The 16711-nt window shown below is 45.6% G+C and overlaps 2 protein-coding genes across 2 annotated transcripts; one reads left to right on the top strand and one right to left on the bottom strand.

Moving 5' to 3' along the window:
- Nucleotides 1-654: 654 nt before the first annotated feature.
- dnaaf1 (dynein axonemal assembly factor 1) lies at nt 655-4160 on the bottom strand (the record flags this gene model as incomplete). The annotated part of the gene is made up of 10 exons (XM_084437324.1): nt 655-939; nt 1102-1167; nt 1628-2223; nt 2308-2474; nt 2593-2714; nt 2901-3067; nt 3206-3427; nt 3579-3670; nt 3758-3857; nt 4058-4160. The coding sequence occupies 10 exons, from the start codon at nt 4158-4160 to the stop codon at nt 655-657; spliced, it is 1920 nt and encodes a 639-aa protein (XP_084293450.1).
- Nucleotides 4161-11430: 7270 nt separating this feature from the next.
- On the top strand, nt 11431-16359 carry slc38a8b (solute carrier family 38 member 8b; the record flags this gene model as incomplete). Its single annotated transcript, XM_084436591.1, has 10 exons — nt 11431-11619; nt 12184-12382; nt 13604-13760; nt 14001-14105; nt 14448-14505; nt 14593-14707; nt 15109-15256; nt 15464-15666; nt 15983-16034; nt 16257-16359. The coding sequence occupies 10 exons, from the start codon at nt 11431-11433 to the stop codon at nt 16357-16359; spliced, it is 1329 nt and encodes a 442-aa protein (XP_084292717.1).
- Between the last annotated feature and the right edge of the window lie 352 nt (nt 16360-16711).

The raw sequence follows: 16711 nt of genomic DNA, 5'->3' as shown, positions 1-16711 counted from the left end.
GTTTCATCTGTTGCTTGTTTATTTCAATCCACTGACAAGGTGTGCAACACATTTTCTCCGTGTCCTGCTTTGCCCTAATCTCTGGTCAAAAAAGGATTCCACAACCCTGACCCCATACATCCTATAACTTATTAAATGATGCAGGATGTGATTGTTAAAACAAAACAAATGAGTTGATTGTCATTACCACTCAACAGAACCATCACTTACACCCATACATCTTCATCAGCACATTATCATCAGCATTGTCTATTTACATTGGGTTGTACTGTTACTAGTAATGATAAGAACGAGAGAATCCATTCAACTAAAGAGTACTGCCATCTAGTGGAAGCAATGGAACATTCCAACAAGAGCATGGCCCTCACAGCACTGACTATTGTAGAATAGAAAGACTATTATAGAATATTGTCTTTATAAGCTATATCCACAAAACAGCAGACAGGCTAGGAAATAGTTAACAAATGAAGCACATAAACAGAGAGAATACCACAAAAACTTTAATGTTTTTTTAAATCAAGAACTTAGAGTTACTTGGAGTAAACCTGGTACCCAGTAATCCATCGATCATACACACTCATCCATCATTGAGCTCCACCATGGTCACGAGACTACTGTAGGGTTAGGTTCAGGGTTACAAGGTTGGGGTCAAGGTTAGTCCAGTTCCTCTATGAGACAATGTGGTCGGCTGCGTGAGTCGTGGTTCCGTTGGGGTTCTTCTCCTCGAGGTTGTGATGTCACCAGCTCTGGGGCATCCCCCGCCTCTGGATCCTGCGCAGCCGTGAGATTGGTGGAGGATTTGATTGACCCATTGCCACAGACCCTGACGAATGCTGGGTGGGGGTCCGGCTCTGAGGTGAGCGTGTTCAGCGGATATATGATTGGCTCATCCTCATCGTTGTTGCCTGACAGGACCTCTATCATTGGCCGGGATCCTCGCTGCAAACATAGAGTGACCAATCAAAAACCACAGAACAGAGTGACAGGAACTATTCTCTCCTTACTGGCTCAGTAAAACTAAGTGTGTGTGTGTGTGTGTGTGTGTGTGTGTGTGTGTGTGTGTGTGTGTGTCTGAGTGTGTAAGGGAGTATGATGCCATACTTGAGAGGAGAAGACAGAGGCGGGGTCTGGATCCTGCTCATCCACATCTTCCAGATCAGGGAGGTCCTGTGGAGAGACACATGACTGTCAGAAAGAGAGACTGTGGGCTTTAATGTGTGTGTGTGTGTGTGTGTGTGTATGTGTTAGAGAGGGCTGGGGTTCAGTGTGTGTGTGTGTGTGTGTGTGTGTGTTAGAGAGGGCTGGGGTTCTGTGTGTGTGTGTGTTAGAGGGGGCTGGGGTTCAGTGTGTGTGTGTGTGTGTGTGTGTGTGTGTGTTAGAGAGGGCTGGGGTTCAGTGTGTGTGTGTGTGTGTGTGTGTGTGTGTTAGAGAGGGCTGGGGTTCAGTGTGTGTGTGTGTGTGTGTGTGTTAGAGAGGGCTGGGGTTCAGTGTGTGTGTGTGTGTTAGAGGGGGCTGGCGTTCGGGGCTCTTATCCCCAGACTGACAGCCCAGGTTAGTGAGCAGGAGGGTGGACAGGGATGGAGGACAATACAGCAGCTGACATTGTTACTAACGTGGCATTACTCACATCAATCCATAGTGGGCGTGGCTCCAGGTGGATGGTCTCCAGTAGCTCTGCCTCCGTCAGCTCAGTCACCAATGGCCCGGGACCGTGTTCTGAGATCGGCTCAGCGGTCTGACAGGGAGCTCTTCTGCTGAGTGGTGCCGGCTGCTCACGCACCAACTGATCTCTCTCTGACTGCTCTCCCTTCACCTGTCCTGTGTATGGTTGCTTCCTCACAGGCAGATCTGTCTGGTCTCCTGCATCCTTTGGCCCTGATGGCTGGTCTGCTGGCTTGGCTAACTGTTGGCCCTCTAGTGGTGCTTCTCTCTCTGCCAGGTCTTTCTTATTCTGCTCCTCCGTCGCTGGCTGTCCTCTCTGTGTTTGGAGAAACTCCTCGTGGGCCTCCAGGCTGCTCTCCACAAAGGCCTGGATCTTCTGCCCCCAGCCTGGAGTCTGGCTCTGGTCCTCCTCACTGGGACTCTGGCTCTGGTCCTCCTCACTGGGACTCTGGTTCTGGTCCTCCTCACTGAGACTCTGGCTCTGGTCCTCCTCACTGGGACTCTGGCTCTCCTCAGAGCTTTGGTTCTCCTCTGTCTCTGTGACTGAGGTTTCAGACTCACCTGGAATAAACCAGCAAACGCTTATCAAAGTGTGTGTCACTGTGTGTGTGTGAAACAGAGACCGAGGGAGCGGCGTGTGCCTACCTCTCTCCTGTAGCTCTCGGACACAACGTGTCTCCAGGGCTCTCTCTCTGATGGCTGCCATGGCGTCCAGGCTGTCCTGAATCTTCCTTCTCTCCCGAGTTTCCCAGCATTCCCTCTCCCTCTTCTCTGCATCCAGACCCCCTGCTGCCCAGGCCTCCACACACGCCCTTCACACATGCGCACACACACGCACACACACACACACAAATTAGCAACCACAAAACTCAGTCAGAGATACTCCAGGTGAGATTAGGACAGTCACAAAGCACAGGTGACTCAGCTGACCTGTCCTTGGGGAACACTGGTCGGTCGTCCAGGTAGGTCAGCTGTTTGAGACGCGCAATCACAGTCTTCCTGTAGTTGGGGATCTTCCTGATCACTTCATTCCCCGTAAGGTTCAGAACGCGCTGAGACCGAGAGTGGAATAAACACACACCAGTGTATGAACATCATTGTAAGCATTGTGATATACTTTGTGGTATTAAGTGCGTGATTAAGAGTGTGATGTCAGAGAGAGTATGTGTGATGTTAGAGAAGGAGTGTGACGTTGGAGTAAGGGAATGTGATGTCAGAGAGAGAGTGTGGTGTCAGACCAATTGGGGCATGTCCTCCAGCACGGTGAGGATGTCTGGGTCGTTCAGCGTGTTGTGGGACAGGTCCAGTACACTGATGGAGGGGCAGTGCCTAAGCTCCTTCACAGACTCCACACTCTCCAGCTTATTATGGGATATCTGCAAGGTGCTCAGCTCAGACAGGCAGGCTGAAAACACACACACTTATCAGATGCCAGATAGATTAATATATATATATATATACACACACACACACACACACAGACACACACACACACACACACCCACACCCATTGCTGGACTAAAGCAGAGGTTGACTAACTTACAGATGTTCTCTATGGTGGGTATATAGTTATTGCCGATGTTGAGGGTGCTCAGCTTGCTGAGCGGTTCCAGGTTCTCCAGCTTGTGTATGAGGTTCTGGTGCAGGTACAGGCAGCGCAGGTCCTTCTGAGCCCCCAGGTTCTGGATGTGCTGCAGGCCGTTGCACTCCAGCCACAGACACTTCAGGCCTGTGTACTCCTCCAGATTCTCTATGGTGGAGAACCCTTGGGGGAGGAGGAAAGATAGCTGAGAATACAATTTGATATCATCCACAGTACAACTTAAACCAGATACGGAAACTTTCAATGTTAAAGTGATTTACAAATAACTTGTCTTCAGTAATTCTGATGCATGGTAAGAATATGGCTATTCAACCTTTGAAATGGAGGTACAGAGTGTCATTCAGACATGGTGTCATGTAAAGTTTGTTTATCTTGCAGTGGTCCCTCAGGAATTTCTTTGTGATTCTGTGGGAAGATAAACAGGGTCACTGATTAACAACAGCGAAGGGTGGCTGTCTAGAGCCTGTACAGTCAAGACACAAATGACTTCACCTTGGCCCCGAGTCCTTCTCCTTTCCGTCTTGCTGAGGAGGGGCTGGCTTCTGTTGATCATGCTCTTCCTGCTTGGGCTTGTCTGATGTGCCCTTCTCCTCTGAAGGTACAGAGGAGAGGATACACTTAACTAAGCTAACGTTAGCTAGCTAAAGTAACGTTAACATCAGCTGATCACAGGTCGTTTGCTACGGCAGAAAAGGTCAATATGTCAAATGAATGATACCACTGGTTTACATGTCATACATTGGTATTCATCTCTTCATTAATGTCAGTAGCCTAACGTTAATATGAACCAACCCCGGTGATCAGAAGCTGGGTCCGTGTGCAGGAGAGTTGTCTTCACTTCGCCTGGCTCCTCAACTTTCCCCGCCTCACTAGCGTCTTTGAGTTCAGGATGCATATTCTCCTAATTTCCACTTTTATATCACTAACTTGTTGTTTATTTAGTAAAGTGAAATAGTTGTTGATAATGTTGGGTTTATAAAATAATTGTCACTATATCCAAAGCGTTCCCCCTGTAACGCATTCAGGGTTTCCATGGCAGCGGTGGAACATTGAGAAAGGAACCGCCCACTCGAACCTGATTGGGTAAGAAAGATATTTAGCGACGCCTTCTTCACAAATGACGTTATAGCCTTTACTGACAATTAAAACGTAAGGATTTAAAGGCTCAAATCAACCGTAATTGTGCTTTATTTTTGATTAAACATTGCACAAAAATTGATTCATTAGTCTTAACCTACTTAAAAATACGCTTATTGATATCTTGTTGTATATTATGTACTCTCTTATATACTATGTTATATTATGACTTTGTATTTCAATGGACTCGATGAAATCACCATTATACTTTTGTATTTTTTAAGTTTTAAGTTCCCTCTGTTCTATTCTACGCACACAGGAGACCTTCTATGGGATAGAAGTTGTGTTTTTGTTGTGACCTTCTATGACACAACAAAAACATTCCAACGTGACTTCATATCCTAATTCTATTCTGTATCAATCTTGCACCTCGGAGGTTGTCCCCGAATAGGCTATATTTCAATTTCAAGCGGTGACATGCAGAACACAGCAGGGGGCAGCACTAGCACACGGTCGCGCGGCTTCAATCAAGCTGAGCTGGATGCAGTGTCCCATTCCTCTTATTTCCAGCGCATACTGCCAGAGGTAAACCTATTTGGAAGTATTAGACAGGTGTCAAGATTCCCAACTAAGCTAAATGTAAGCATTATCATGCTCTCTACCTCACCAATTATGTTGAGATGAGCCTAGATGTTTCTTCCATGCATTGTTGAGAGAGGGAGAAGCTTGTGCAGACATGTGAAAGGAGATACATTACTGTCACCTCCAGATATTTCTTAAAGAGGAACTAGAACCTCCACTGATAGTTAAGGGCAGGTGCATCACAGCTCTTAAAATCAAAGTCAGTTTTATTTGTCACACACTACATGCTCCTAGATTATGCACACATTAAGCAATATAGAGAGGTAAAAAAGAGTATAAAGGGAAACAATGCATTATGTATCTAGATACAAGATACAGAGTGTAGGCTATATGAAGGGAGGGGGTGCTGGGGGAGTAGGCAAGGTTCAGTGGATTACATATGGAGGAAGTATGGAAGTGTGAAGTATGAACCCTATTATAATTGTCAGTATTCTAATTATTATTTTCAAAAATGTTGAAAATCAGCAGGTCCAAACCACAGACCACAAGTAACCAGGCCACAAAGAATCACCATGATTGGACCCTAAGTGGAGCTATAATAAGCAATTTAGTAGATAGAGATGGCAATGATGTAAAACCAGGTCCAGCCTGGCTTATGTGTGTGGCTGGCTTGTTTCTGTTTAGGACTGGTAGGACGGAAGCTAGTCATGCCACTGAAATAGCTGTGAATTGAAATGACATGAAATAATGTCTGATAAATTAAGATAGGTCTTGTCGCCTGGACACATCAGTTCCAATGCTAATCTAGCACAATAATAGCGGGATAGCCAGTTAGCTCATGAGCTCACAACAACTAGCAGCAGCTTCCATAACATTATGGTAGCGGTCAGTGGCTAAAGCAGTTACACTGAAGATTCCTGTAACGTCAGCTATTTTGCTGCAATTGGTTCAACTTCTGTTTCTGGACAAAGGTGAGGGATAAACCCAGACAACACAAGGCTAGAGGACCTACAGAGGGTCCCCGATGGACGAGCTGGTGGACCTCCGGCCGAATCCGCTGGCGTGTTCCTGGCCATTTGCACATCGAATGGCAAGCGATTAGTGTCAGGGACAGCGGTCCGCAAGTAATCGGAAATGCTCCCACTATTGCTCCACCACCATTCCACTGGTAGTTTATTGTCTAGGCCTATATCCTAGGCCCGTTGGCCCTAGGCTTATGGATTTCTATTGCTAAATTAAATTACTCTGGACATTTTTTTGGTAACCCTTCCTTTCATAGTCCCCCAATTACTAAACATTTACTGTACCTGGTATATACATGCAAAGTATAGCCTAATATATAATGGGTCATTACCAGTGTTGGGCTCGTTACTCAAAAAATGTAATATATTACTTATTACTCATTACCCTTTTTAAAAGTAATATCGTTACTTTACTTATTACTCCCAGCCAAAAGTAACTAGTTACTTATGTAATATATTACTTTCCATATTGACTACCTTTTGCAGCGTGCTCATCACGGTCCGGTTCTCTTTCCACCAACTTCATGTTGCTGTGTTGGCGTAGCAAATGTTTCAGGAGATTTGAGGTGGTGTTTCTGGCACAAGAAAGAGTCTTAGTAGAACTTACACACAGTTTACACTTGACAACATTCTTGTTGTCTTTCAGTTCCAGGAAATCGAAATAGTGTGCGTATTTCCAGCCATGGAATGTTAACGTCGTCATGTTCAAATAGCTACGCTCGCTCGCTGCTTGCCTGGTAATGTGACGGGACGTGATATGAGCGGAACGTTCTTCAATCTGAAATCAAAACTTTATTTCACCCTTTGTAAAACGAAAATAAATAAACAGAGCAGGCCTATGACAAAAGTAATGCAGTAGCGAGCTTTCTGGGGGCAAGTAACTGTAATATTATTACTGAAATGTGATTAGTAACTCGCTACACCCCTCGTTACTGGAAAAAGTAATATTATTACTGTAGCGCGTTACTAGTAACGCGTTACTGCCCAACACTGGTCATTACTGAGACACCTATACTGTAGGTATAATTTCAGTTATATTTCAAATGTTCAATTACTGCACATACATTCAATAACTGACAGAGCACCACCAGGTAACTACATTTTACATAACTTCTATAACATGCTCAATGCTCATATTTATTAAATATTTGAATTATAACTTAATTATAACTGGATCCACTCAGGAATCTGGGAGTGGGACTGAGAACAGGAGGAGCAGAAAACAAAACACAGAGTTGCATACACAGAGAAACATAACAGTAAGCACAAGTCTAGTATATCAATGGGGCTTGCAATTGGTCACTAAATTGGTCACCCAGTTTCCGCAATCAGTTTGACAGAGTTCATTCATCTGCAAAACAGACTGTAGCCTACATTTCCAAAAAACTTCTTGTTCCCATGGGATCTCTCCCGTCCGTCTGCAAAAAGGGGACAGAGAGGAGAGGAAGAAAGGTCATGACTAAAGTTAGGCGTCCTCAACTGGGGATCGAAACACTGATCTCCCATATGGGAGTCGGACGCTTGATCCACTACACTACCTTGATCCACTACACTACCTTGATCCACTACACTACCTTGATCCACTACACTACCTTGATCCACTACACTACCTTGATCCACTACACTACCTTGATCCACTACACTACCTTGATCCACTACACTACCTTGATCCACTACACTACCGAGGAACTTGAAAGTGCTCGATGTCATAGTGTTTTTGTTCCTATGGAATCTCTCCCGTACTTCCAAAAAAAGGGGAAAGGAGAGTGAAAGGAGGGAGGGAGAGGGATAGGAAGGCCTAAAGTAAACATAGGAATAAACCCACAGGCTAGCAGAGGGTGTGGGTATGATTTCCCAAAATCGTCCCCACCAGGGCCTTGAACCCCGATCTCCTGGGTGAGAGTCTGATGCTTTCACCGCTACTCTACTTGTGCAGTGAAGATCAGGGGATCTGGTGTGCTGGGATTACTGCCTCTTGTGGTGCCAACAGAGAAATGCAGGTCAACATTCAACGGAGTAAGGGAGGGAGGGAGGGACGACCTGACAAACGCTATCTATGGTGCGCTGGCTTACAGCCACACACAAAAAAACCTAGTCACATGTATTACAGATAACAGGAAGTTGGACATGCCTTATAACATATGTCAATAGAAAACATCTCTATACTCAACAACACAGTATAGGACTTCATCAATTCAACACATGGGAAACACATCTCGAAACAATACATGAGAACACACAACCTAACAAACACACATGACTGAAAATATATAGCTCCTCCCGGCGGTCGCTGCGCGGAGCCAATAACTGGCATTAGGATTAATATTACCCAGTCAAGACGAGTTCCTCCATGAAGCACTGTTATGAATTCGTTTACACCGGTTGACACAGATATGTTGAGCAATGGGCCCCCTTGATTCTATTCCCACCAACTTCTTCAAGACTATTTTTAACTCTGTATTGATGGACACTTTTGCTATTTTAAATTGTTCCCTCAGTACAGGTGGTTTTCCATCAGCACGGGGTGGCTGTGGCTCAGTGGTAGAGCGGGTCGTCCAATGATCTTAGAGTCGGCGGTTTGAATCCTGCCTCCTATATATTGAAGAGTCCTTGGCATATGTCGAAGTGTCCTTGGCAAGACACCATATGTCAAAGTGTCCTTGGCAAGACACTTAATCCCAAATTGCTTCCAATGAGCAGGCTACCACCTTGCATGGCAGCTACCACCATTGGTGTGTGAATGAGAGGCCATCGTAAAGTGCTTTCGAATTGTGCAGTCCATTTACCTTTCACTTAAAACTGCCCTGGTAAAACCCATTCTGAAGAAAAACAACTCAGTAAGTTTAGACCAGTCTCCAACCTTCCCTTTTAAAATAAAACTATAGAAAAAATGTATTCAAACAGCTAAATGATTTCCTAGCTGCAAATTGTATCCTCAATATTTTTCAGTCAGGTGTTCACACTCATCATAGCACAGAGACAGCACTGGTCAAGGTTGCCAATGACCTCTGAATCAGTGCTGACTTGAAAAGGCTCTCTTTCCTTGTCCTCCTGGACCTGAGCGCAGCGTTTAGATCATAATATCCTTGTTAGAAGACTTGAGAACTGGGTCGGTCTCGCCGGTCCAGTCCTTCACTGGTTCAGGACTTTTTCATCGCCCTTCATGACCACAGCTGAGATGACATGTGGGGTCCCACAAGGATTAATTCTAGGACCCTTACTTTTCAGGCTGTACATGTTACCCCTATGCGATGTCATGAGAAGGAACAACATTACTGTAGCTACCAGAGCTATGCTGATGACACTCAGCTCTACATTTCTGTGACATCCCTAGACTACAGCTCAGCTGACCATTTGATAGAATGTATTGATGTGTGGATGTCACAGAACTTCCTCAGTCAGTTGGTCAGAGCATGTCTTGAAGACCTGCCCTGCGACCCCGTCTGGACTTGTCACCTTTCTGACGTTTACCTTTTTAAATTCCCTTCTTACGTGGTGCTCAGATAGGGTGATGGTTTTCTCTCTCTCCCTCTCTCCTTCCACCCTCCTCTGGCTCTGATGCGATGGCTTGTTGGCCGCCGTTGTTCTCAAAACACACATAAAAGGTATTAAGCTTGAGGTCCATGTGTTAAAGGCCATGAGATCTTATGTGTCATGAGGCCATGAGGATGCAGCATCAACATAGATATGGTTTCATCCTGTAACTTTATAGTTTGGTTTCATCCTGTAACTATATAGTTTGGTTTCATCCTGTAACTATATAGTTTGGTTTGATTTACAGTGTGTGGACCAAGGAAGGGCCTATGATGCTGTGTTCCATCCCAGAGAGGCATACGAGCCCAGAGTGTCGCGTGACGACAAGGCTGTGAACCTGACTCTGAAGGTCAACCGGGAGGTAAGGTGACCGGGACCCGAGTTCCATACAGTAGATAAGCTATAAACTATACAGTAGGCTGTTCTTGACATCTCATTAATTTATAGCTTGATAAGAACATGAACGATATTAATACACATGATGAGTCTCAATACAAACAAGACTTAGACTTTAATGTCCCCAGAGAGGAAATGTGTGCTGCAACATAAAGCAGAATATGTAAACAGCACATACAAAACAAAGTGATATGATGGTTATGATGATGATGATAGTGATTTAATGTTACAATAATGTTCCAATTCACCAGGAGCGAGGTCGTCAGGTGCCGGTCCTCTCGTCATCTGTGTACGGCTGGCGTGTGGACAAGCCCCTCGAGGCCCCTTACAAGAAGAACGTGCGCGTCCAGCTAGTTAACAAGGGCTTCTTCCGCTCCCGAGGGACCTGCATCCCACTGGAGACTGAGATGGGAGAGCTGAACGAAAAATGTAAACCTCAGTAAAAGATACATGAACTGCAGTTTTGAATCGAATTCATATCGGACAAGTGAAATAGGCATGGACATGTGAGAATGGAAACAGAGACCGTTTTAGACACTGACAAACACACAAGAGAGGGAAAGGGTCCTCTATGAGTGTCCATGTTTGATTGACAAGCGCCTAGACCATGCCAATTGTCAGGCGTACCAGAGAGATGACCCTGTGACCTCTGACCTACTCCTAACAACAGAAGGCTGGACACCAGTTAAAACTGACAGCTTCTTAGTCTGTTACACATACTGTATACTCAAGCAGCCTTAACCTGACCGTCCTCTTGCTGCCTACTGGGAGCATGACATTACAGCCATGCAGGCTGAGGCTGTTACAGCTCATACTGAATCACATGACACAGTAACACACCAAGCACTGATCTGCACCGTCAGCATGTGCCACACTTGCCACCCAGGTGACAGTGTTTACAGTTGGGAAGGTGTCAATCTATTGTTGAATTCCTTTGGGCACATTTTACTAGACAGTCACAGAATATGAATTTTCTGGGGAAAAGTAAAAAGCTGACTCATGCATCCCTCAAGTGTCCTATTTATTCAACACACACATGCACGCACACAGAGGCCTACACGCACGCACGCACACACAGACACATGACCTACACATAACACACACACACACACACACACACACACACACACACACACACACACACACACACATGCACGCACGCACACACGTCTGCACCCTGTAGAGATCCCTTCAAATGTTCACAACTTTGTGACAATTCTTCCACCTCTCAGTGAAATGTTTTAACTGACTTAATTGAGACAGCCTCTTTGGCTTCCAGTTGGCTAATTTAAGCTTACAGGAGGCAGAGCCAGAGAGGTCTTTGGGATATATATTGGCGGCATACATGGCAGCTAACTTTTGCCTCTTCAAGTTACACACAGAGGATATCGGTTTGGATTAGAGGTACTTTGGAGACGCTTAACGTTTATCTCATTACACTTTCCCGCTTCCCGAACGAGTGCCCGGAGTGAAAGAGCGCACTGCGCGCCGGTGCTCATCCCGAGACCCGGGATCTGAACTGAAAAGACGGACTAGAAGTTTCTTTCGCCGAACATGGAAGAACTTGCCCGCGAGAGCATCAGCCTCCTGGCGAGGTCTGCGTCCCACAGGGATCCCCCACGACTCGGTTCGTTCGGGGCCATCTTCATCTTGCTCAAGTCTGCCCTCGGCGCGGGACTGCTCAACTTCCCATGGGCTTTCGAAAAGGCTGGAGGAGTAAATATAGCCATCTCCGTGGAAATGGTGGGGTAACAACATCATCATACAATTACGAAAGGCAGACGAGTTTATGATGCTCATAGATAGGCCTACAACACGTCATGGGATAGTGGTATCAGGTAGCCTATCAGAGTCAAGGAAATGGTATTTGCACCACTAACTAAACGAATTAGCCTAACTCTTGAAAGTCGAATAATGTGACAGGCCTACATTTTAATCTTCGATAGGGAACATACTGGAACATCGATGTGTGTGGGTAGGCCTACATTATGCAGGTGGCGACTTTGTTGAGTTTCCTCTCCTTGGTGTGAATGAGATGCATGTTTTCACAGGCTGGTTCTAATGAAGGCTGACTGCAGGTCACACGCTGGACTCACTGCAGGCATAGGAGGAGCAGCAGTGTGTGTGTGTGTGTGTGTGGGTGTGTGTGTGTGTGTGTGTGTGTGTGTGCGCGTGTGCGTGTGTGTGTGCGTGTGCGTGTGTGTGCGCGAGAGGGTTTTCAGATACATGACCTCGAATCAGATAAATAACAAGGCAAGCTTTTTTGCTGAAGTCACCATTACATTAACATAACCCCCCCCACCCCAGGTATCTCTGGTGTTCCTGATCAGCGGCCTGGTAATCCTGGGCTATGCCTCATCCATCAGCAGACAGAACTGCTACCAGGATGTGGTGCGTGAGGTGTGCGGCAAGACCGTTGGCCAGCTGTGTGAGGTCTGCTTCTGCTTCAACCTCTTCATGATCTCTGTGGCCTTCCTCGTGGTGGTGCAGGACCAGCTGGAGAAATGTGAGTCTAAACAATGCCCAAACAACATACAAACAAGGTCTAACAATGTCCATACAATGTCGTCAGAACGTCCTCAGACCGTCTACCACAGCAACTGGCCTTGCGCAGACTGACTCATTGGTATATATTTAGTCCATCCTTGGTTTACTTCACTCCTACCTATGTGGGTATATTTCACTCAAAATTACTGTTTGCGCTCAAACAACGCTCTCCTGCTGTCCCTCCCTAAGGTTCGCATGAGACTTGTCAAACAGGCCTTCATGCTCTCTGCCCCTGTAGCCTGGACCCACTTACAGACAGACATGCAGCTTGATGAGTTGATTCTGATTAGGGCTTTAAAAGGTGTAGGGAAGGGGTTGGAGTCTTTTTTTTTTTTTTTTTTTTAAACGTTTCCATTAATTGCTATGTTGTGTATTGTATGCTTTAAATGTTTTATGCTGTGTTGAAATTGTATTGCTGCTACTATTGTGTGTTATGTGCTTTTAATGTTGCTTATGTTGTTACCTCCACTCCAACACCAGCGCCGGGCGACAGGTAATGTTTTCGGTGGCGTGTATGACCGTCTGTCCGTCCGTCTGTCACCAGGATTACACAAAAATGACTGCACCGATTTTCATGAAACTGGGTGGAAGGATATAGCATGGGCCACATAACATTTAGGAGAGGATCTGAATTATGGGGCGGATCCACAAGCCAAACACTGCTGGCTATTCACCGCCAAATAATTTTTTGGACCAGGATTACGCAAAAACTACCAGACTGAAAGGAAAGGGCCTCATGAAAGGGCCATGGGCCAATTTAGAACCCATTTTGCGGCGCACAGAGCCACGAAATGCATTCAGGGGCAGAGGTCTGTGCTCTCTGAGAACCATTTCTAGTTTGAAATTTTGCTACTGATGTTTAATGTTGTTATGTTGTTTGATATGTATTGCAGATGTCTTGGCCAGGGCTCCTTCGAAAAAGCGATTGCAATCTCAATAGGATTTCCCTGTTTAAATAAAATTAAATTAAAAACATACTCTCAAAAATGTTATCACAACATTCTCACAATGGTACTATAATCTAACTATTAATGTACAGATGTTTCATGGATTGGAGTCCACATTCCGTCATTTATAGGACTTTGATTGGTGGTTCTGTGTTTTATAAAGCTGATTTGTGTCTGTGTGTTAATATGTATTAAAGTCTTTTTGAGTCTTTTTGATGTCTGATGTGTTTCAGTGTGCATCTCTCTGTATGACGCGGTGACTGGGTTCAGTGAGGCAGAGATGCCGTATCACTGGTACACAGACCAGCGCTTCGCCCTCTTCCTCATGTGCCTCATCTTCATCCTCCCCCTCTCCATCCCCAAAGAGATCGGCATCCAGAAATACACCAGGTAGCCGAGAGAGGTGGGACTGCATTCTTCTGTGTTACTGTGACTTGTCTTTCAGTCAACCCTCATCTCTCTCTCGCTTTCTCCCCCCCTTTCTCTCTTTTTCTACTTCTTTCTTTCTTTCTTTCTTTCTTTCTTTCTTTCTTTCTTTCTTTCTTTCTTTCTTTCTTTCTTTCTTTCTTTCTTTCTTTCTTTCTTTCTTTCTTTCTTTCTTTCTCCCCTCCCCCCCCCCATCTCTCTCAGTGTTCTGGGTACTCTGGCTGCCACCTATCTCTGTGTTTCTGTCATCGTCAAGTATTACCTGATGGAGGAGCACACGGCCATCATCACCCCCGAGCACACCGAGGGGTCAGTATCTGTGTGTGTGTGTGTGTGTGTGTGTGTGTGTATGTGTGTCTGTGTGTGTATCCGTCTCTGCGTGTCTGGGGGTTAGGATGTGGGGTAAAGGTTCTGTATTTGTGGGTTAGAATGGGAGGGGGGGGGGGTAACATCTTACTTTAAGTGTATATTTCTTACTATGTAACTATATACTTTAGCATCACCTGGAGTAACAGCATTGTAGTTACTTTACATAGGAACTGCTATGTACATGTAATTATGAATAGTGTGTGTCTGTGTGTGTGTCTTTGGCATTATGTGCGTCCTGAGTTTCTGTGTTCATTAGCTATTCTTTGTGTTATGTGATTTCAGCGTTGCAGCATGGGGGTCCATGTTCAGTGTTGTACCCACCATCTGTTTTGGTTTTCAGGTACAGTACAAGCTTTAAGCTGTTTGAATTGCAATACGTCTGTGGTTATGTATGTTTTAATGAATGTGTGTGTGTGTGTGTATGCAGTGCCATGAAGCCTGTATTGCCATCTACAGCAGTATGGAGAATCAGAAGCTCTCCCACTGGGTGGTCATCTCTGTCATCTCCATGTTGTTCTGCCTGCTCGTCTACACACTCACAGGTCAGCTCACCCGTCAATGACCCTAGCCATAACCTTATAGGACCAGTAAGTCCCTAACCCCCATTGGTCAGCTCACCTGTCAATCTGTTTGACCATGGCCTGGAGATAGATAGAGCTGTTCGATTCATTGCCCTGTAGGCAACTACCAGAGTTTTAAACTGGATGTGGGCTGCTACAGGGAGGCAGTGTAGAGAAGGAAAGTTGTGTGGGAGAACTTGGGGTAACCTTATAGGACCAGTAGGTCTCTAACCCCCACTGATCAGCTCACCTGACAATCAGGAGCCCAGCTCTGGTCCCAGTCTCCTCAAGGCTTGAGACATGTCCATTATGTGCATCAGTTACGTGACATCCCTCCCCCTCTCCCCCTCTCCCTCTACCACACTGCTCCTCTCTCCTCTAAGGCGTGTTTGGGTTCCTGACGTTTGGACGCATCGTGGCGTCCGACATTCTGATGTCCTACCCAGGAAGTGATGTGGTGATGATCATCGCCAGACTGCTGTTTGGAATCTCCATAATCACCATCTATCCCATCATCCTGCTGCTGGGACGGTAGGGAGGGGCTGCCCACTGTTTCTGATTGGTGCTTTAGTTTAATTCCTTTCTTTCTTTCTTTCTTTCTTTCTTTCTTTCTTTCTTTCTTTCTTTCTTTCTTTCTTTCTTTCTTTCTTTCTTTCTTTCTTTCTCTCTCTCTCTCTCTCTCTCTCCCTGTGTTTGTTTGTGTATATATGTTTGTGTGTGTGTGTGTTCATGCCCCAGGTCAGTAATCCTGAATCTGATGCTACGCGTGCGCCGGCGGCGTCACGGCGTGGTCACACACTCGTTTGAGAACCGCTGCAGAGTGACGCTGACCGTCATCTGGATCACCGTGACGCTCTTCATCGCCATGTTTGTCCCCGACATGAGTGAGGTCATCAGCGTCATCGGAGGAATCAGCGCTTTCTTCATCTTCATCTTCCCAGGTGATCAACCCTGCCCTTGTGTAGCAGAGGTGGTTTGGAAAGCTTGCGTGATGATGAGTGTAGCCCTGCCCGCGACAGTTTGGCTTCCGATGCGGAAGGTCGGTGGCTTGATTCCAAGCCCCCAGGGTTCGAACTCAAAAGTGAAGGCCTATTGAACCGCGCCATCTTGGCAAATTCCGTGTCGTTTGATGTATGGCCGGTGACTTTTGTACTTGCGCAGTTGTGCTTTTCTCAGAAAATGAATGGAGTGGCTGTATCTAGTTCTATTAATACATCCATGTTTGATTCCCACCTCTTGTTTGTGTGTGTGTTGCAGGTCTTTGCCTGGTGTTCCTCATGCAGTCTGAGCCTCACTCTCCCAGAGTGAGGTGAGTCCAGCTGGGATGATGGTTTTGAACTCAACCACTCATTAAATGAACATTCAATGAACCATCAGTCAGACAGGGATGTGTAATGGTGTAGAAACCTAATCTCTCGCTCTCTCTCTTGTTCTCTCTCTCACTCTCTCTGTCTCTCACTCTCTCTCCCTCTCCCTCACACACACACACACACACACACACACACACTCCCCTCTCTTTCTCTCTCTGCAGGATGATGCTGACAGTGTGGGGTGTGATCACTATTGTTGTTGGCTCTTTCATCTTTGGACAAAGCACCACTATTGCTGTCATGGAGCTCTTCCACAAATTCTGATGACCACATCATCATCATCATCATCATCATCACCATCCTCATCATCATCATCATGAGCAACAGCAGCTGCATTGTCATGGTCTGAACAGGGTTCTATGAGGAACATCATGTTGGCACAGTGGAGTCTTGAGAGAGAGTCAAGTTTCTGGAATTTTCTGGAACATCAGATAGATGTAGTTCCACTGCATCACTACTGTATGTGATGCAGTATGTGTTTACTTTCCCTGCTTACAAAGATACCACATATAGCATAGTATGTTTATGCTTGTGATATCGGAATGTTTGACCTTGAAAACTGTGTTGAATGTGACATTATGTACTTCTGGATTATTATTTCGCGTAAAAGTGCAGA

Source organism: Borostomias antarcticus (assembly GCF_949987555.1).
Source record: "Borostomias antarcticus genome assembly, chromosome: 4".
Classification (NCBI taxonomy): Eukaryota; Metazoa; Chordata; class Actinopteri; order Stomiiformes; family Stomiidae; genus Borostomias; species Borostomias antarcticus.
Note: the sequence above shows the minus strand (reverse complement) of the source record. Positions and strands in the feature narration are given on the sequence as shown.